This window comes from Haliaeetus leucocephalus, unplaced genomic scaffold, assembly GCF_000737465.1.
Source record: "Haliaeetus leucocephalus isolate CR32 unplaced genomic scaffold, Haliaeetus_leucocephalus-4.0 Scaffold450, whole genome shotgun sequence".
NCBI classification, from domain to species: Eukaryota; Metazoa; Chordata; class Aves; order Accipitriformes; family Accipitridae; genus Haliaeetus; species Haliaeetus leucocephalus.
The window spans coordinates 7166364-7188600 of NW_010972886.1; the positions used below are offsets into that span (position 1 = coordinate 7166364).

At 38.8% G+C, this 22237-nt stretch overlaps 1 protein-coding gene across 1 annotated transcript in view; it reads left to right on the top strand.

The window, feature by feature from the left end:
* PTPRK (protein tyrosine phosphatase, receptor type, K) overlaps positions 1–22237 on the top strand; it is a 327584-nt gene that overhangs the window by 95225 nt on the left and 210122 nt on the right. The window contains exons 3-4 of the mRNA XM_010574711.1: positions 6975–7056; positions 8943–9058. Of these exons, the coding sequence (XP_010573013.1) occupies positions 6975–7056; positions 8943–9058 (198 nt within the window). The remainder of the gene's footprint in view (positions 1–6974; positions 7057–8942; positions 9059–22237) is intronic.

Here is a 22237-nt window from a genome sequence, read left to right on the forward strand (position 1 = left end):
TGCCCCCCCCCCCCCCCCCTTTTTTTTTTTTTAACCCTCTCTCTTTTTTGTTTTCCAGGATTGAGTAGTGGAGCTAGCTCATTTACAACTAATAAATTCTTTGAAGGTTTACCCTTTTGGACCCCTTGGTAGGCATGTTTTCTGAGTGGTTCCTCACCACAGAGCATGAACTGAGATGTGGCTTGGAATATAGGCTTCCCCATTTTGAGTGGACCTTAAATATGAATTTGAGTTGAGAGAGGAGGTATGTATGTCAAGGTTCCCTGTGGGTGATTCTGAGACGGTCGAAGGATCTGTGAGCTGACCAGCTCTGCTTGTAAGGATGCTAGTGAGAAGATAGCCTTAACTCCTTTGCTTTTCAATCTCAGGAGGTGTGTAACTGAGAAAAAAAGAAGTAATAGGGTGTTAGCTGACTTGGCAGAATTGAGATCCCAAAGTTTTCACCCAAGTGTTTGATTTGCTGTGCTGGAAATTCTCCCGGGCCCTGTCAGCAGCAAAGGCTGCCTCACAGCATTACTTAAGCATTCGTATGGAAGTAATTATGTTTTCATGATTTCTAAATTAGATCAGTAAAATTATCTATAACTTTTACAAGGGTAACGCTTTTTATTATGTCGATAAAATTTTTATATTTAGGTAAAAATTTGTTTAGCTGTCCCTTTCTTTCAGCTAGCTTCCATCAAGTATTTCTTTTGTAACATGATACTGTTTTCATGTTTACATTAATTTTTAGTTTCTTGGTAATTAAAACCTTTGCTTTAGTATTTTAAAATGCCTTTAACACTGCAAAAAGATTGGACAGAACTAGAAGCTTGTCAGGGAATAGGATTCATAGTGTTTTATGTATAACTGGTCTTGCTGTTCATGGCTTTTCATATGCAGGAAGTTATTTTATTACAAAACAAACTTGCTCCTATGTCCTGTTTAATCTTAACCAATTCTAGTGTAAGTACTAGGTTCAAGTACTGTAGTCACCCTACTGTGCTTTTACAAAAATTAAAATGAATCAATGAAGGAGATGTGTATGAAGTAGAAAAAATAAATAATTTTAAATGTTTTCTTTTTATATTCTTATGAAAGACTTTAAGGCTTTATTTCTGGTGAGGTTAATTAATATAACTCCACTGCCTCTTCGTTCCACGTAATTTATTCTTCATTTGTTTTATTCACAAGTTGAATAGGTATGATGTGGGAGGTGTCAAAAGTAGATCAAAATGCATACCATCAGGATTATGCATACTGGAACAGTGAGGAAAGAGCACAAAGTTTCCAGTAATTCTGGACTCTAGTTGAAGGGGGTTTGGGTTTTGTTTTGTTTTTAATTATACTGTGATTTATCACAGACATGATACCTTCTGTTTGCTTACAGCTCTCTAATACACCTTTCCACCAAGCATTGGAATTGATCTATTTACAAATTTGATTTCAGATAATTAAGCTAGTAGAAGCCCTCCTATAGCTGAACAAAAATGTGTTGCAAGTTGAATGCTCTGTGGAAATTACAAGATCTATTTCTTCTTTTGTTGTTGTTGTTTCTATTTCCATCTCAAATTCCTTTTCAGCTCTCTCTAAAGATGTATATTAGAGCCTAGCAGGAAAAAATAGTCAATGAAACACTACATGTCTGTTGTAACTAAGCATGTTAATACTCACTTTTATCTAATTGATCTATGGATGTTTGCTTCATATATATGATGGTCTGACAGGACTGTTGTCAAAACTGTGGTAGATTCTTGCCACCTTCAGTACTGTGAGTAGTCAGAACTAGTCAAGTGGAGGAAGGACAAGGAAGGTCTCAAACTATACTGAAAATACCCTGTTTGGTGTTGGTGGTGTATAGTCTACAAGAACACAACTTTTACAAAATTTAGGGAGAATTATGTTCTAAGAGTAGGCTTTGGGCTACAGAGCTGTTCTCTCTCTTTCCTGACTGCATTTTGTGCTTAATTGACTATGTATGCTTTGGGAATGGTTATTTTCATCAGTGTCTCAAATGAGCTAATAGTGAAGATGTCTAAATTTTTTGGATCCTGATAAGAGTTAAAAGTATGGTGAGGCTGGTCCTTAAAATGTATATTTTGTATATTCCAGCAAGTGCAGGCTTAGTCTTTATGGTGATTACAGTATATAAGGTTAGGGCTGTGTAGGAACATGAAGGTTTGAGTATTTCTTAAGCATTAAATTTCAGCAACTAAATCTCCTTAGGGGTCTCTGCTGTAATAATTACTACTTTTTCTATTGCATTCAAATACTGTTGAGTATTTAAGATGTTCACAGACATTTATTTCTGGAATAATATTAGGTGAAGAGTGATTGTCATCATCTGCATTTTAGAGCTGGGATGCAAAAACAAAGTATATGCTACTTTGCAGTGCCTGATACAAAACAGCTAGAATTTTTTTTCCTCTTTTTTGCTGTATGTTGCACATCATACATTTAATTTTGAACCTTGGAGCCCCTTAGAGGGGTCAGCAAGCATATAGATATGGGTGATCTGATTGATACAGGCTAGGTAGGTTTCCAAAAGGCTTTTGACTGTGTCCCTCTGCAAAAGCTTGTAGTGAAGCTAAGTTGCCGTTCTATGAGAAGAAAGATACTTCCATAGATAGATAATTGTTTAAGAGGAAAAAGAGAAAACAGGAATAAATTGTCAGTATGCCTGGAAGTAGTCACCAAGGCATCCTATAGAGATTTATGCTTTTCAACATGCTCATAATGGACCAGAGTGGGGGCCAGAAAACAGTACAAAGACAAAAGTTTGTAGGTGAAAGCTACTTTGGAATAGCAAGGACAGTATGTGATGGTGAGGGCCTGTAGAAGGACTGTCACAATATCAGCAACTGTGAGTGATTGGGCAATAAAATGGCAGGCAAATTTTAGTGTAGATAACGAGATATAAAATAATGCACACTGCATAAAATCCTAATTTCACACACAGAATGATGGACTTGGAGCTTGCCATTGGCACTCTGTAGCAAGATCGTGGGGTTCATAAAAATGTCAGCTAAGAGCACAATGATGGTCAAAAAAAGCAAATGAAGTGTTAAGAATGGTTAAGCAAGTTCAGTATAAATTAGATAATGATATTATGCTGTTGTGGACGAGTCATAATTTATACATCTTGATCACTGTGTGCCAGCTCTTCTGTCGTTATCTTCAAAGAATATAGCGCAGTTAGAAAGAGCTTTAGAGAAGGATGAGAAGGATAATCAAAGAAAAGGGAATGGTTTCTATATGAGATTGGCTGAATAATCTGGGACTCTTCAAATTCGAGACAAAATTACTTGGGGACATAAACTAGAGGTCTACAAAATTGTGAATAATATAGCAGGATGATTGGGATCAATTTGTCATTGATTTGGGTCATTACAGGAAGCCAGATACGAAACAGACAAATGAAAATGGCTCTTAATGCTGTCAGTAGTAAACCCATGGATTTTCCCAAATGATACTGTGTTCACTAAAAGCTTGCGTGGTTTTAGGGGGAAAATGGACCAATATATGGACAAGAGATGCATTAGTGGTGGCTAAATAGGTAGGAGTGTGTCCAGTTCAGGGAGTTCTGACACTGCATCTTCATTTGCATCTGAATGCAGGCACTTCATGAACAAGGACATGCCATTTTATTTGGAGAAGTAACTAACTATTTGAGTATCACCTAGGAACTGTGTAGAAAATTCAGGGATCAAATCTAATTCCCTTGAGTAGCATTTGAATTACCTGAGCTATTCAGCATTTCCCATTCTCATTCATTGTGGTGATGTTGCTACAAATGAGACAGGATAGCTGTCTCCACAGCCCTGCTCTGTGCAAGCCAGATTCATCCCCTGAAAATAGTGTCTTCTCTTCATTAAAGGAAGCAAGCATCTCTCAGAAGTGCACTACATGAGCATGCAATTAAATTGTAGTAAGTAGAAGGACATTTACAGTTGCACAGGCAACTAATGTTTTCTGGCTAGAGTGGTAATCTGCATTATTTTTCAGCTAAAGAGAAAGTGTTTAAGCCATTCTTTCTAGGACTGTAAACTGAACAGCAGTGCAGACGAAGTGCAGGATTCACTCTCAAAGCACTGGTGTCTTATTAGGGTAAACATTCTCTGGTGAAAGGAATAGCTCAACATTCTGGTTTTTCTCAAGTAGCATGTGTGTATGTGAAGAAAAGAACTACCTCAGGTTCTGGTCTGACTTGTCAGCATTTTAAATTGCTGTTTTCACCTATATATGCAGTTCCAGTTTTCCATTTCCCATTTCAAATGTGAACAGATATTATCAAATTAAAGCCTGATAAGAATTTTTTAACTGAGCTGCACCTTTTGCTTTATAGTGTCTGTAGTTATGAATGTTTCATAGTTGTATTTATTTATACCAATTATGAATGTAAAATAAAAAATAGTTTAGTACTGTATATGTGAAATCTCAGCTCTCTAATACCTCTGTCTTTTTAATCACTTTATTTTTCCTTTACTTACCTCATAAACATTACTCCCTATAATACTTTGTAGGGTTCTTGCATTTCTATATTTCTTAATGTTTTTTGGTTTGTTGTGTTGGGGTTTTTTTCTTCACATGGATTACCATGTCTTAATCTTAATCTTTCCTGTGAACTTTGCCTTTTTTGATAACTTCCTACTCTTGGAGGGTGGGGATTAATTAAATTAATCTGGGAGAGGTAGGAGAAAAACAAGTAATTTAATTCCCAGCTCTGTCCCAAGAAACATTACTTTCTTCCCTCTGACCCCAGTGTAGGAAGGTATCAACATACAGGGCAGAGACACGCTTACATGAGGCCAAGCTTCCCTGGGAACTGGATCCGAGTTACTTCCAAATGAATTAATAACAAACCAGTTCAGAATGAGGTGTAAATTTAGTCCAGCTCTTAATACTGATGTTCAGATTTCTTAACTGGACTTCTTTGACACTGGTCTGTCAGAAGGGCTTTAAATATAATATTTATTTCTTACTGTGTTGTTTGTCTTCCACACCATACAACCATTTAAAAAAAGGAAAAAAAAAAAAGAAAAAAAAAGAGGATTCATCCAAATTATTAAAGAATTTAAGATATTCATGTTGATGTTCCTTACTGGGAACAAGTGCCAGGTCTCTGAAGATGCCTGAGGAGGTGGTGGACACTGTCAAATATCGCTCTGGTCAGAGAGGTCGTTGGACCAAAGGAGTGAAAGTAGGACCCCCAGACACTAAATTCCTTTCCACCAAGCTGTTGTTGGCCAAGGCAGGAGGAGGAGGCGGCAGAGAATGAATTGGTTTCTGCAACTTAATTGCATTGAGGTGCAAATAAAATGAAAAGGAGGAAAAAAAAAAAAAGTGGAGAGAAGTGCAGCCAGAACCTCAGCAAGAACTTCTGGAGAAGTTGGAAGAGGGATTGTAGCCTGGTGCTGTCAAACTATCCATGCCCTACAGGCTTCCTCTTTCTGCAGTCAAAGCATAAGGTGGGAGACCCTATGAACCACATCATGAACATGCCCATATCCACCTTTCCTTGGAAGTTTTCCTTATTTTTCCCCCTTTGAGGTTGTGGAATTAGTTCTGAGTACAAACAGGCCACCTGGGGTCCCTGCCCCCTTTGATGGGAAGATAAATTGCACTTCCTGTCTGGGTGGGATGTAAGGGTGAAGAAATGCCGTGAGTGGAGCATAAGCTCACAGAAGTGTTCCTGATGCAGCGTTCAGAGCCAAGTTATGTAAATGCCAGGTATCTTGCTGAAGAGGGTAGTTTTTGTGACTGAGAGCACCAAAAGGAGCTCCAGAGGTGCTTGGGAGCTGCTTGTTCCCAGGACTCCCTTGAGACTGAAGAGTGCAGTGGTCATTACTTCCTGGCAAGGTGCCATGTGGATCCCCCAGGAAGATGACCTTAGAGAAGGTCTTCCCACCTAAGAGAAAGGTGCTTGATGGGGACAGCATTCTCCTGCTCACCTGCAGGGGACATAGGGTTGTTAATCCATTGCCTTTGCTGCTCCCTTACATTGACCCCAAGAATGAGAGATATAAACTACTTTAAAAGATTATGTATAGAGCAGCTGACTGGCACAGAAGACCCCAACAGATACCTACCTTCGTCAATCATGACTGCAAGTTTGTATTGTATCACTTGACTCAGTCTTTACTAGTGCGCTTTCCTCTTTCGTATCTTCCTTTTAGTTTAGACATTCATGCTTCATCCTTTATTTTTTTCCTTTTACTCTCACCATATTCTACTTTTTTTCTGGTTTTTGTCCATACAAGGAGGTGTGAATCTTGACAGTAAATTTGTTCTGGTCAGCTGGTGTTGTTTTGCTACATCTGTAGCAAAAGACAGCTCTGTGCTCTGGAGCAGTCCAAGAGCAATTCTTTGTTGTTACTGCCCATTTGGGGTGGGACAAGAAGTTGGATGTGAAGACAATCTCTTTTCCTTCATGCACAGCAAATTCCCCATTGCCTCGCAAGAATGAATGAAGTTAACGACTACCACATAAATCTCATGCTACAGCTGTTCTTTTCATTGCCACTGGGGAGTGCTGCACTGTTTCTGTGCTGCTGTATGTTTTCCTGTGCAACTACGCCGCAGAAGGTTACAGGAGACTGTGGACTATACTGTGACCCCCCTCCAACAAGAAAATAAATTTTGTTAAAATTGGTTGATCAGTTGTGTGCTCTGATGTTGAACCTATCTGAAAGTAATGGTGTTTTTCAGAATTGAATCATGTTTATACATTTAGCAAAGCGAAAGCAGTATGCTGTTAATTGAAGTAATAAACATGCTTTTCTGGTGTGCCATAAGCAGCAAATCCAAAGCAAGTCATGTATATGAATGAGTATGGAACTGCAATACATTAAGTAATAAATATTCCACTCAGTCATCAAACCTTGTAGGAACTTCAACTAAATGAAAAAGGCAATGTGTCTTATATCTACACGCTTGCCACTGTGGGAATTCTGTAGAAATGAATGTTGTAAACATTTTTTCTTTCATTTTGACAGGTAATATTTGAAGCTGAAGTCTCAGATGGGAGAAATGGCTACATTGCCATTGATGACATCCAGGTTCTGAGTTACCCTTGTGGTAAGTAATGATTAAGAGCTGCATTCTTCTCTGTCTTTTCAGGACATATTTGATATTGCTGTAGACTGCTGAGTTTTCATCACTTGATCACTGATGTTCTTTGTTCTTTCAGTAGTATTTTTGTTGCAGCTTCCAGGGGAAAATGTAGTGTTGTAATAGTGATTTACCTGGGTAAAATCTCTGTCTGCCAGAAGTAAAGTATATAGGAATATAAAAGTAGAAATTCTTCAGTGTCTTTTTAGACATACTATAGTTGGTGTGCATAATCAAAATGGGGTTTAATGTTAATGTGTATACTCACTGATTAAAGAAAATTGAATTGGCAGATGCATGTAGGAGATTTATCAGATTTCATGCCCTTGTTCTTGTTCTTCTTTTTTTTTTTTCCCCTCAAATGGATACAACAGATTTAAAAATAAAAAAAGAAAAAAAAAAAGGCTTCTGGCTATTGAAGTCCTGAAGGATTGGGTTTTGTTGTTTTGTGTTTGTGGACAGACTTCAGGCATTTATGTTTCTCTTTCCCTGCTTAATCCTGGGGAAAAATTACACACATGCAAACACAAGTTGCAATAATGAGAATATTCTACAAATAAAAAGTTGTGAGGAAGAAATTACTGCTGTGCATTTCTGTTGCTTGTTAGCACATTTTTTTGATAATTTGGTTCTGTTCAACTCTTTTGATCTTCCGCTTGACACATCCCCTTTCTAAAATGTGCTTTCATTGTAATGTATGTACCTCATGGCTGACAATTTAATTGCTTTCTGAAATGATCAAGATATAACAACCCCCTCCCCCAAATTTGCAAAACGATGCCAAATAATAAAGTTGCAGTGGCAATCTCTCAATTTATTTTCTTCTACCCCAAACCTGTTAAGACCATAGCTCTCGGGGGCTACCAAGCTTACAGAGTATTTGAGTGAGTTACCTCTTTATATTTCAGCCAGCCCAGCTCTCTGATGTCTGTACTTAGCAAAGCTTTGCTCGATTCAGTATCTGGCTTTCATTTTTTTTCTTCTGGGTTGTTTTGGGGTTTTGTTTGTTTGTTTGTTTTTTTAATTTTCTGGGTTTTTTTAAGTGCCAAAACAAAAGGCACTTGGGCACAGCCCTGACAACAGATTATCAGCATGATACAGTATTCAGATAAACTCTTTTTTGTTGCTGATGTTTAAACCCTTTTTGTTCCAATTTGCTGTTTTTTCCTGTGTGTTGGGGTTTTCTTGGTAAGGACAAAGAAATAACAGTTCAGTTACTGTTTTTGTTAGGAGTTCTTGAGAAAGGGACAGACAAGAGCTGTGTGACATACCCATTCTTCATATGTGCCTGTCTGCTTTCTTACGTCTAATAAATCCTTCAGGTCGTTGTGCCACTGAGCTTTCCTAGGAGCTTTGTCAGTGTGGGAAATAGATTTGTCAGCTCCTGAAATACTGTATTCAATGGCACAAATTATTTCATTTAGTAAAACAGAACTCTGAGTTACACTGCAAATAATCTGAATGGTATCTATCTATTTGCCTGAGCAGTATCCTGCTAATTGGGTTTTTCTCAGTATGATGGGTTTCATACAATCAAAAGTCTTTGGGATAATTTTTGTAAAGTGCTCCTGGTATTTTGGCATTTGATCTCCTTCTCTTGGCTTTGATTTTTAAAGACTTTATTATAATTCATGTATAACATAAAGTTAGTAGGATCACCAGAGGAGAAGGGAAAGGACTGAAGGCACTCTTTCTTCTCCAACAGAGATGAAACAAATAATTTTCTCTCTTCTGTTTCTGGTTTTTTTTTAGCCAGAGTTTGTTACAATATGCATCGTCAGGGAGACAGTAATGTTGCTGGCACCTTTTTTAGCAATAAGCATTATTAGTAATTTTTCCTTCTCCCTCTGCAGATAAATCTCCACATTTCTTGAGGCTGGGGGATGTAGAGGTCAATGCAGGGCAGAATGCTACATTTCAATGCATTGCTACGGGGAGAGATGCAGTGAATAACAAGTTATGGCTCCAGGTAAGGCTAACTCATGCAAGTCTATTTGGCTAGAGGACAGGCTGCTTTCTGGAGGTGAAATATTTAAATTCCTAAGCCTTTTTTTCTTTTGCATGTAAAATATTTAGTTTAAATACAATTTTATCTCTGTTAAATGGAGAAACTAGTAATCAATTTTGTAATGTTAAAAAGCTTGGAATAAAAATTAGAACAACTGGTGTGGACAGTGGAGGAGGGTTGGTCTTTGAGGCATTGTGGGCCTTCTCTCCTTGTTAATCATCTCTTCTGTATCAAAATTTATTATCATTAAATGCAGATAATTGGCATTTGGGATCTAGTAAAACACAGGTGTAACACAGCTATCATAAATTTTGAGGATTATTTTATCATATAAATTACAACTAATTCTTTGTCCAAGCAGGTGGCTGGAGGGATGTGGCTGTACTTCCATGTGCATATCAGTTTTACTCAGCAGCATATTTAATAGGACAACATAAAAGGACTGTTGCATGTCCTTTTTATCTGTTTCCATAATAGGAGGGACTTCAACTTTTACCTCTGTGTAATTGTGAGTCTTGTGTATGTTAGAATCTATGAGATGACTAAAACCAGAAAATAACCCTTCTCACTAAAAAGCAAGAAAAAAGAAGAAACAAACACCAGCATCCCCCCAAAACAACCGCTTTGCTTTGTGGTATGGGGATGGTGTCACTTACAGTTAAGACCACTGGTTAAGTAGAAGGATGACAAAGTTTCACAGTTGTTCCTTAAAAAATTAAATTCTGCCACTTAAGTGACTTTTTTAATCCTTATTTACTTGTATGTGTACCTTTATTTGTATGCTTTAGTTTACACATAAACCTTAAGCACCAACACTCCTTTAGAATCGTTTCTAAATATGCCCTTTAAAACTTTATTTTTTTTAAATGTGTATTTCTCTGTATTTTCAGTACTGTAAAGTATATACTTCTGGGGAAATGTACTTTGAAATGAACTATAATCAGAACTTTAAAATATCTATTTTTGGCAAGCGTTGTACTTTGAAATGAACTATAATCAGTTACTTCAATCTGTTTGATTTTTCTTTTAATAGAGAGTGGATCTGACAAACCTTGAGTAACAGTTGCATATAAGCATATGATAAACTTAAAATTTTAAAGAGGTGGGGTTTTTTGATAGATAGAATGAGATTGGAAAAAGTCCGATATGCAAAATGTATTACTGGACAAATATGCTGCAATGTTAAAAAAGGAACACAAACCTAGCACTAACTCCATTGCATTTAGTGAAAAGGTGTCATAGCAGTAGGAATGATTTTTACTCCATGTCTTTGAGTAGTAACTTGTTTAAATTGAGCAAACATATAATGTATTCATTGAGGAAGAGGAGTTTGATTTCAGAGACTTCGAAATAGAGCACACAAAGCACACCAAATGAAATTGATCTGGGTTTTTGTATATCAAAGGCAAGACTATAGCAATAGGAGCATACCAGCAAACGCATGAAGCACTACCTTCAGTTGATCGTGGGTCAGAAAGGCCCAATGGAGACAGCCAGCTGGAAATCTTCCCTATCACTCACTCCTCGAAGTCAGATAACTCTGACAGATTATCCTTTCTAACTTTCATTCCCCTGAGAAGCCTGGTTAGCAGCCAGAACAACTCAGAAAATATATGTTTTGTTCTTCCATATACTTCATGGGTGGTTTGGGTTTTTTGGGGTTTTTTGTGTGTGTGGGTCACAGATGTAATAACTTCTTACAGTGTGAAAGATAAGGTACCTTTGAGGTTATAACTCTGCTTGCTTGTGCTTATGAAGTGCCTTGATATTCTTGAAGATACCTTGCTACTAAAATTATATACTTGAACTTCTGTTCCCCTTCTTGTTTTCTCTTAAGGAGTGCCAATTTTTCACCAATTTAAAGGTGACCCATTTTTTTCTTCCTCCCTCATCGTTCCACCCGTCCATCCTACTTGCCTAACAGAAGCGTGAATCAGCAGCTTTCCCTCTCTGAAATCTTTTCCTTAGATAACACAGCAACTTAGTGCTGTTGGGCGCAGCTAATAGTGAATTTACTCCTTTTCCTTAAAACACAGGGTGGATATGTATGGGCCTCGTGAGGCTCCGGAGTGTGACTTGGAAAAGGTTTGCTTTAACCTTTGACCAAACCGGAGATTCATAAAGCCCGAATACCCAGAAAGGAAGAACCAGCAGATCAAATCAAATGCCTAAGTAATTGTTTTTGAGAGCCCTAAGCTGAAACATTCCAGGAATGTATTTTTCTCATAACAAGAAAGGCCATTGGAAGAAAAAAAAAAAAGTGCAAAAATGAAAAATGAAGGGGGTGTGGGGGGTAAGAAAGAAGACACTCTCAAAGTACACTGTGTTAGAGAAAATAGCTTTTGGTTATGTCCTTATTGAAAGAGAAAAGATATTTCCTTGGAAAAAAAATAAAAAGCAGCAAACAATTTGCTATTAAACCACATTCTTTGATAAGGAAAGATCTGAGGTGCAATCTGGGACACTAGGGCTTTTTCTATCTGAAATGATTTAAGATCTCATTTGCTTGCATTGAAGTAATAGAGATGTGCAGGCACAGATTTTGTTACAGACTCTTCCAGTGCTCTCTGGCTCTCCCAGCCCTCTGTTTCAGAGAAGGGCTAAAGTAAATTCAGCAGCAGCAGGAAAAAAAAAAGGCAGTCACCCTGCTCTGTGTTCAGAGGCGTGCAGTCCCGCAGCTGCTTCAGTCAGGCTCAGTCTGGGGTCTCAGCTTCACCCTCCTCATCCCTCTCTGCACTGATGCTGGAGCTTTTGCAGCTTGCCAGTAAGTCAGTTCAGGAAAGTGATCTGGCTGAAAAAGATTTTGGCCCAAGTTGGACTTCTGTTGTTGTTGGGGGTGGGGAGGACTGTTTGTTTTGGTTTGTATGTTAATTTTTTTCTAGTTTAGCTTGATTAATGTCCGAATTACCTATGTAAATAATGCCAGTAGGTAGAAAATGATGGGGATGTTTGGTTAGAAGCAGGGAGGAGGGAAGGATTATAACAACCTGAACTGAAGTATAAGTGGATCTCGGTAGCGTGTGTCATTGTAGTGTCCTATGTAAACTTCAAATATTTTTTTTAGTTATTGGGGAAAAGCTCTGATCATATACTAGATGATCTATGTGCATGCACATTTCAATGCTTATGGGTTTTTTTCAGTGTATATATAATTAAGTGCACATACCTTTGTGTGTCTGAAAAAAAAAATGGATAAAAACAGGCACAACATTTCAATACACTGTTTCCTGCGTCTGTCTCTTCATCAACTCCATTTTCTATAAACGTATGTCTGTAAACATTTCAGACAAATGGGAATTAACATTGAATTGAACTCCTGACTTTCATGGCTGCAGATTCTGCTCTTGTTTCTTTTTTTTTTTTTTTTTTTTTTTTTTATTATTATATCTGGGCTCTTATCCCCTTTCATACCCCTTCCCTCCCACCCCTGCATTTTGCAGCCCCACTGGACCAAGGTCTGGGACAGTCAGAGCTCTGGTATTGACAGATAAGCAGTAAAGATAACAGAAGTCTTTAAAAGTTGCAGCTGCATTAATATGAAACAAATATTTGCAGAGTTAAAGAGGTTTAACTGGTTGAACAAGATGATCCGAAACACACCTTTTGTGACAGTGTGAATAGTGGGTGTGGGAGGGGAACAGAAATGAAGGTCTAAATTTTTTTTTGTTCTACACCTTTTCAACCTAATCTACTATCAAATCTATTATGGTTGTGAGCTGAAGGACTCTCTTTATAACCTGCAATTATTAGGAAATTTTGAAAGAGTTTCAAAGTCCTTAGTTTTTGTTTAAAGTGAGCATTGATGTTTCTGAAATACATTCAGTCTTAGTGTGTATTATCTTTTTTTGCCTGCAATCCCCATCTGAATGTAATGGTGTGGGGTTTTTTTCTCACACTATTTTCCCCCTCCTCTTAAAATTTCCACTGTAATATGTCACACACCAACAGCTGTCATTTGGTGCCACTGTACGCACTGGAGCAGTTGGGTTGTGTGATAGGAGTCACCAAACCCAATATGGTAACCTAGCTTTTCCACCTGTTATGCTTTGGTATGCTCTGTCTTACAAGCTTCAGGAGTTAGCAGAAGTTCTTGCTGAAAAATTTTTTCCTTTAGGAGGTGAACATAAGTTTGTGTGTGTGTAATCTTGAAAGATTGAATATAGCATGTACCGAGATCATAACTGATCAGTTGTTGCTCACTTCTGCAGATTTTCTTTTTTCTAAAGCCTATGAATTGTCTTTCTGAGAAAAGACATTTCAAGAATAAGGATTCTTTTGTTAACATTAGATGCACCTTGCTGCTTTGTGCACATTGATTTGCTGAATTAGTATAAATAGGACCCCCTTTTTATTCTGTTTTTTTTTCCCCTGTGAAATGCCATGCATTCCAGTGGAGTTACATCAGTAAATAATCTTGCAAACAAGTCTCTTCTGCACGCTAATCCTGTGCTCAAAATGGATACGTGTTAAGTATTAAATATTTGAAAGAATAGCACACAGAAGGCATTCTAAACATGAAAATGCAGGAGTGAGGTGGGGAGGGCTGTTTGCCCATTTGATTCGGAGATTTCTGCGTGGAGAAAGCTTCCACAGTTTTAAGCTTTATTTCTTTACTAAGACAGTAGAGAAATAGAATTGAATTGACTGAATAGAATAAATAACGTTTGGGTACACAAAGACTCCAGAAAGTAGTGTATGTATTGTCCAGCATTTGTTCTGTGGTTCTAATTGGGATATCAGAGCAATAGGGTTTTTTGCATAATCGGGCTGTGTTTAACGGCTTCCTGAGCTGGGAACAATCGTGGGTCCCAGAAGCCCAATACGATTTTCAGTGTCTTATTGATGTCCGGTTTAACTGGACACTCGCACAGTGCGGAGAATAGAGCTTTTTGCTAGAACATCTGTTAAACCATATGTCTTGGCACCTTGTTCAGATGGCGATAACTGCGGCACTAATGAGTCCATCCATCATTGCTGAGCTTTGCATTAACATAGCATTGGATTAGGGAAAGCGGCTTGTTCTGGCTTTGCAGTCGGATGTGTTTTGCCACGGTCTGCGGTGATACCATTTGCTTTGGCGAATCTGAAATTCCAAGGGGTACTGCATGCATTTAAAAGTTTAATATATGCCTGGTAATCCTGTGCAGATTGCCATCAGAACGGTGGCGAGCGGGCCAATCTGTCAGCAGTAGCTGTGGGTGCTGGCTAACCGCCGCTCCACTTGGGCTGCCAAGGCTGGCAAGGCAGTCCTGCTCTCGCCCATGGAGAGGCTCGTCAGCGTTAATGCGGTCTGATGCAGCCCCTCTCTCCACCAGAGGAAAATGTCGTTCCTTGTGGAATAACAGATAATTAAAGCAATTGCCTGAGTGTAATAATTGAAAAAGTGAAATTAAACAGCATCATGGAAAATAAAATGCAAATTGCTGTAAAAACAATGGAGTCGGCTCACCTCCCAGTGGTACCAACTGTTACCGGAGGATGAACAAACGTCTGCACAGTCGTCTGTTCAGGCTCAAACAACTGGCCATATCCCACTCCCTTCCTTGAGGAAACTGCCATAACTCTTAATGCCCTGTTTACCAGCACCTTGGGTTTTGGTGCTGGTTGCCGCAGAATGTGATTTGGTATTTAGAATTCATTTTTCTTGCTAGATACTGCATAGGTGTGCTCTTTCACAAGTCTTTGGACTGGGCACATGCAGATGGTATCCTGTGACGATGCATTTGGGCAGATCATTGTGCAGGACCAATATAGTATTTCAGGAATTTAGACTGGAGAGTGTATATGAGAACCTGTGCCTCTGGCAGGGGTTTGAGGGGACACAACATTGACTGTTTCATTTTGCTATTTGGAAGGACAGCATTTCCTCTCAGAGGAAAGAAGTTGTGCTACACAATTCCTTTCTTCCCACTGTACCCAGAAGATGGAGGTATGGATCAGTATTCAGCAGGAGGGTTTCAGTATGGGCCGTGGGTCTTTGGGGTAAACCATTTAGCTGCAGTGAAGTGGTGGGAGGCTCGCTCGTGGTCTCAGAAAAGAAGTATCTATAATAGGAGAGTCATGTCCAATTTAACTTTTTACGTAGTTTGCATGTTTTTTCTGCTTTGAATTTTTTATAGTTTTCTAATGTAACTTTGCCTTTTGAGATCCCATTGCATTTTGATATAGTTAATGAAATGGTTAAGATACTGTTTCTTTAGTTTGATGATAAAACATTTGCTGTTACAGTGCACCTGCCTATTCATCATTTTCACTACATTTGGAGAATGGGTTTTTTTGTTGGTTTGCACAAATTTTATGACACCTGAAAGTTAAGGGGAGTTGACTACACCCTGAATGTTAGAGAAACTTTGTTATTTTGCTTTTTCTTTTGTGTGGCATAGAGGAAGTTCAGAGAAGGTGCCTTGTTAGCACCCACAGGGTTTCAGCTGTGGAACTATGATGGAGAGTTTTGGTCCCCATTTTGGTTTTAGTCAGCTGTCAAGTTTGATGCTTTTTGGTGTTGAACTGAAATAAGTCAGTCAGGCCTGCTTGCCCCAAGGAGGAGTTGAAGCCATGATGTTGTGTGGAGGCTGCGGGTAGAGAGAGGATCAGTCGCTCTGGGTTCGCTCTTCTCCCTGGGTGGCAGGAGAGGTGGGTGAACCTCTGAGGAGCCTCTGGGGTGATAGCAGACTTCTTGGATGATCAGCATCATCTGTCCAAAACAAGGACTAATTTGTACAGCAAATTGGGCTGCTTATACCAAACCTTCTTTCCTCAGCCAGTAAAATGCCACTCAAGTCTACATCTCCTTACCTTTATCTTGATGACTGGCAGTGGCCAAGCAACATACAAGTTCTTTTTCTGTGGTGCTTGAGGCTTGCACAGAAACTTCACTTCCCCCATTTGTCTCATCATTGGTTGCTTTTACTTATAGAAAAGATGTTTCTGAAAGTGAACAACAGAATAGGGAAGCATAGAGGACAGGGCTCTTTTTTTGCAATGACTTGTCTATTTTACCTGCACTTTCACCTTATCATATTTATGTTCTGTGATAGATGTTCTGGTTTTCCAAACATTTTTTTCAAAGATGTATGAAAAGCTGCCTTGAAGTGATATATCAAGTTCCTTGTAAATGACTTGACTTGTAGCTTATTCTGTATCACACACTGCTGACTCTGACATGGTTGTGAAGAATATTCACCAATGAAAAATACAGTATTCATAACTTCATATTTGAGATTCTCCTTCTAACTTGTTTGTTTCACAAAGTTTTTTCCCCCCTGTCTTTTCACTCTATATTCACCTTTGATGTTATGTCATTTAACCCTGAATGAACCATTCTCCCTCTCTCCCTCCTCAGTTTATTAGCTTCTTGGATAAATGTGGCAGTTCTCCCTAGATGCCCGGTCATCTTAGGTTGCAGCAACGTGAAATACTGTAATCCTCCTGGTTTCAATTTAATTCTGCCCCAGTTAACTAAGTCCTTCAGCCTGCGTAGCTACAAGTCATTTTGTTTACATGGCAGCCTTTAGGGTTGTCATCCCTGTAGGTCTTCCCTAGGGATGCTGCTGCTTCCATGGCAGCTGGAGCATTGGGCACTGGGGGGGCTGTGCCACAGCCGCTGCCTGTGCCCACAGTGGTGCCGGGGGGCAGCTCACCCACCACCTGTAACACCAGGCACTGCCTTCTCCTGCTGCTGTTTTGTAGTCTACGGCTAGACCAGCTGTGCTGGAAGTTTTGGTCACTCTGTGTAGTCCTGGTAGTATTTCCTCAGCCAGCCAGTGGCTTAAACCCATATAAATGAGACGCCTGAAATTAAGGTGATGTTTATAAAAACATATATTGTTATAAATTCCTTGACCATTGAGTCCTGTGAGTCTTGTCTGTTAACACCATATTCAGGTTGTCTCCTCCTCAGCGGTGTGATGTGCAGTAGGTAGCCTAATACCCGAGGCCCTTGTTTCCTCAAATAGCTGCAGGACTTAATGAGTTACAGAAGAATAAGAGCAGCTGGTATACTTGGCTGCTTTTAGAAAAGCGTAAAATCATCTGCTGACAAGGGTGTTGGTGTTCAGTAGTGGGTTTTTTGCAACTTTTTTCCTTCATTGTCTTCTAACTAATCAGATTTTTTGTTTTGAGCTGCAGGTTGAATGCTGTAGTTCAGCATGCAGTGCTCAAGGTGATATAGATCTTTAATCACCGTGTCCAGAATTCGTATTTCTGTCAATTATGGGTTTTTTTTAAAAAAATCAACAACACTGCTTTCAAGAACTATAGGTTTCTGAAAAGCTTCTTTATTATTTTATTTTAAAATATTGATTTGGAGGGGGGGGTGTTTTGGTTTGGTTTGGTTTTGTGGCATGTGTTAGATTAGGCTCAAAATAAGAGGCTTTAAAATGTCCAGAGAACGCGAGTGTCATTTTTATTTGTCATAGTGGAATGGCCAGGAACACTATAGTATGAATTTTGCTATTTTGCCTCCAGTAGATTTTCTTATAATAAAATAAATTAGGATTGCCACCTCTGAAGGGCCGGATGGCTCTCAATTAGATTATTTCATGAGAACCCTTGCTTTCTTCAGTAGGAGTTTTAGTGCAATGTGAGAGAAACTGAGCTACTTCAAAGTGGACAAGTTTGAGTAACAGCAGTGCATGTAACCAAGACATTTAAAGTAATGATGGATTTTTCTGTACTGGAGTGCAGCATATGGGATAAAACTTGGCTTCTCACATTTATTCAAGATCTTCAGTGTATGTTTGCATGGGAAAAGCTGTGTTGCTTTTCCTGCTAATAAATAAACGCATAGTTTATTGGAAAGTAGAATCTTAGCCTGGCTTGCTGTGCATGTAGGAAGACCAGCAAGTTAAAGCAAGCTGTATTAATTTCCTACTAAAAAAAAGTTTAACTGCATGCTTTCTCTTAAAAATCGATCAAACAAAAGAAATTGCTACTTTACCTTCTTGTATACTAAGAAGATAGGACTATCTAGGCATATTATTTAAGCTATCATTCCAATTCATGTTCTGCTGGAAAAAAAATTATTTCTTAGGCTTAAATCATATATTTGTAAATAAAATTGACTGAAAAAAAATCCCACTTGTTCAGTCATTTTCTCTTTTGTGGGTGGGGAAAAATTAAAATTTTATTTATCATTTCCTATCATAAATAGATGTCATGCTTTATTATGTTTCTAGTATGTTTAATACGTTTTAAAGTCCCAAGAATATATTGGGACATTTGTGTAAAGGAATAAAATAAAATAAAAATAATAATAAAGAAATTTTTTTAGAAAGATAGATTTTTCTATGTTTGGAAATTGTGTCCTAAATGCTCTAAAAAGCATACGCCGTGTGTGGTGAAAAGTGCCAGACAGCTACATGTAAGTAAAATTTTTAAAGTATAGTTATTTCTGTTGTTTATTCTGCTCACATTGTTTTATTTTTTGAAAAAATCTTTTGGCAGAGATTGTGTGTTATTGCTGGCATTCAAACTACCCACATTCAACCCTTTTCTCTCTTGCAAAAAATGACATTTCTCCCTTTACACAATGAGTAAAACCAGGAATGTTTTGGAGCACATTATTTACAAATTCCCTTTTCCTTGGGGCAGCAGAGGTGTAATTCCCCGGGCTGCTGGGGGCATCCTTCCAGCCCTTCTGCTCTCCAGTGAAGTTTTGATTGCACCTTTTGGGACCAAGTTCCTTAGACAAACTCTCGGCTTGTGCCCTGCTCCCCGCATGGATCCTGCCCTCTCCCCTGCTCCCTGTGGCCCTGCAGTGAATCCAATCACGAGCTTATCTGTTTGTTGATTATAATATATGGGGAGGGAGTATGTTTTCCAGAAAGGTTGTTTTTTATTCTAAGTCAGTTTTCTGTATGAGCACAGGAGTGAAGGCGAGGAGGGAGCAAGTGGGGGCCAGCTGAAGTGGGTGCTGCTGCCAGAGTAATGTGTGTATCACTGCAGCCAAAGTGTTGACATCTTCTGATCTCTGGAGGCATCCTGGCACCCAGCCGAGAGCCCAAGAAGGCAACCAGGGCTGACTGTAATTATTAGCAGTAGAGTGGACTTATTTTAAGGTGTTACACTAAGGATGGGATGAGAATGTGTAAGGTTGAGCTGTCCAGCTCAACTCACTGGTATGAAAATAAAGAGTTCAGCAAAATTTAGAAGGAACATCACCGCAGAAAGTAGTGGTAGCTTATTGTTGTTTAAACAAAAAAGCAAAACCCACCACTTTTCAACCTGAAAAGCTGAGAGGGAAATGCAGGTAAGTTTTAAATTTGTATTAGAAAATTAGAAACGCACCTCAATTCTGCCAGTTAAATAAGATATTGGGGTTTAGATGCTTCTGGTTCTGTTCAGGTTCTGGAAGATCCACTAAAATTTCATGTCATGTTTATTAAATGTTTGATTTCTTTCATGAGGCAGAAGAGAGAAATTTAAGGCTAATTGTTAATTTGCCTATGATTGTTTTTTAAGCTGCGTAGACTTTACTGTTGACTTTGTTTAAAGTACAGATGATCTGATTTCATTGCCTGAAAAAAAATTCAATAAAATGATGTTCCTTTCAAATTAAAAATAACCTTGGAGTCATAGAGACTTATTTAAGGTCATCATTTTAAATGCCTGAAATGCCAGAATTAAGGAGGTTTTTCTACATGCTTATATATCTTTTAATCAAGTGTTTATAGAGCGTAGTTCTTTGTGAAGCCCAGAGTTATTTTCACAAAAGGAGGATAACTGCCTGGTGGTGACCTCTCCTAAATGAGCAATTCAGGGTTATCAAATCAGACAGCAAGGGACTGGAGAAACCAAGGATCGCACAGGGTACAGCCATTACCTATTAGTATAACTCCACATTAATTTTAAATTGAATTTTTAAAACCTAATTGAGCAGCATTTTCAAGCTCTGTTCAGTGTGAGCAGGACATAAATTGGAACAGTATGTACCAGGAACCCTCTAATAAGCAGAGAGCACTGCTGCCTTTCTTTCCTCTCCTTTAAAATCAGTAGTAATGCCCTGACATTAAAAAGAAGAATTTAATTAAGAGATCGTGGCAGTGCATCTGAACTCTGACTGGCTAACGGCTTACCGGTGTAAGGGATATGCGCTGGAATGAATGCAGGGTATTTTCTTTAACATTCATTTTTAAGTGAGAACTCTCTTCTGTTTGAACTTTCTATAATTTTAATGACTGAAAAATATTTTAATGGGTAATCTGTACATGAAGATAGATTTTGAAGATGTAATTGTGCAGTTGGATTCCCAAGAAACAAATCCTAATACAGAGAAATCTGAGCAACTACTCTAAGCCTTGTAAGATAAAGTGGTAGGAAATCACTGATGTAAATAGAAAAGAAAATCCTAGGTTTTGTTGCTGGAGTAGAACTGTAAAGCTTGTTAAATTTCATTTTGATTAATTGCTCTCAAAGTGTATTAATATTTCATTTTAAGTAGGAGTCCAATTCACTTTGTTTCTCAACATGAAGCACGCAGATGAGCTTAAGTAAGCAAGTTCTGAGCTTCGGAGGGTAAATTATTTTACACAGCAAGCTTGGATGTGCTTCTTTTCTCCAGACTGAGCACTTGGCATTCAGATTTAAAGCACTGGACTTATTGAACATAGTCCTTCATTTTAAGGAATATTTATTTTTCCCCTTCATAGCAGAGCAAGAATGACTGTATTACAGGGGTTACTTGTCAAGTCTACTGTCATACCATTTTTAAAAATACGCCTTCTGTTTATTATATGCTGCTTGGTCATTTTAACAATTGTATGGCAAGTTTGTGTTTAGTGGGGGAGCTTAGCTTGACTTCCCTTTGCTGGCTGGCTGTGGTGTGGCAATGAGAGCATGCACTCTGGGAGGGCACAGACAAGCATGAGAGGAAGAAAGTACCATGAGGTTTGTTTATTTTGGTTACTTCAAGGCACTAGATCCAAGTTTTATATTAAGTTATCATTCCAGAGAGTTCAAGCCTTTGGTTGAAACTGGGGGGGGGGGTACAAAGCAGCTTGAAAATCCTGCTTTTGGATTTAGCTTTTGCTATCAGGAGAAGCCAGCTAACTGGAGGGGGAGGTACACCTCCCACAAAATAATTTTACTGTAGCTTAAGCAGCACCAAAATAAAGCCTTTAACATCACCCCTCATTTGCATGATGTTGGAATTTAATAATTTCATTGATCCCTGAAGTTCAATAAGGCATTTCATTCATAGGAGTCTCTGCAGGCATCAGCAAACTTCCTTAATTCTTCTTAATAGGAGACAGATATTCACAGAGCTGAGGAAGGAGCCGACGCCTGCAGCAGGGTGACTCGGCTGTGCTGTGGTGGATCCAGGTTTCCAAGTGCCCAACCTCCATTGCTTTTGCCCTGTGAGCACCCTGTCAGATAGCATCCATGTGATAAGCAGGCTTTTGGTGGTTATGGGCTGGCAACTGTTTTAGGGAGAAGCAGTGAGAGTACCTTTTGGAAGTGTCTCATATGCCATCTTCTTTTGGAGATCTGATTTCACTCTTTGCATCTCACTGTACTTTCTGGCCCAGCGTTGCAGGCTGAGCTTACCCCTGGGTAGCAGCTCCCTGCCGTTTCTGGTGTAACGGCAAAGAGGGTGGCAGGCCGGGAAACTGGTTGTTGTCTTCATGAAATGAGGAAGAATCACACCAATAAACCTGCTGTTGATAAAGGTGATGGCGTGGTCTTTGTAGTGGAATACCAGTGACTGAAATCTGCCAGGTTGGTATAAATGAACATTTTTACCCAAAGCTTGCAGTGAAGCATGGGATGGGTGCTTTGACTGCTGCAAGAAAAATGGCAGAAGCTGAAATTCATTTGTTTAAACATATTAATAGTTAAAATGAACACTTGTTTCAGCGAGTTTGAAGTAGTGCTGAACCCCTGGCTAATCTACCACAAAACTGCTTGGAGAGTGACTAACCCATGGTAATATCATGAAGGGTAGATGTAAAATGAAGTGTTTGAGTATTACGAAGTACTCCTGCCTGTGACAGGAGGCTGGGTAATATACACATGCAGCATTAACTCATCTCCTTTTCCTCCCATTGTATTTTGCCACAGGCTTTCAGGTTATTACATTCTGTGGCTCAGCAGTAGCGCTTCTTGTGTTAGACAGAAAGCTCGAAGTTTAAGACCTCAATG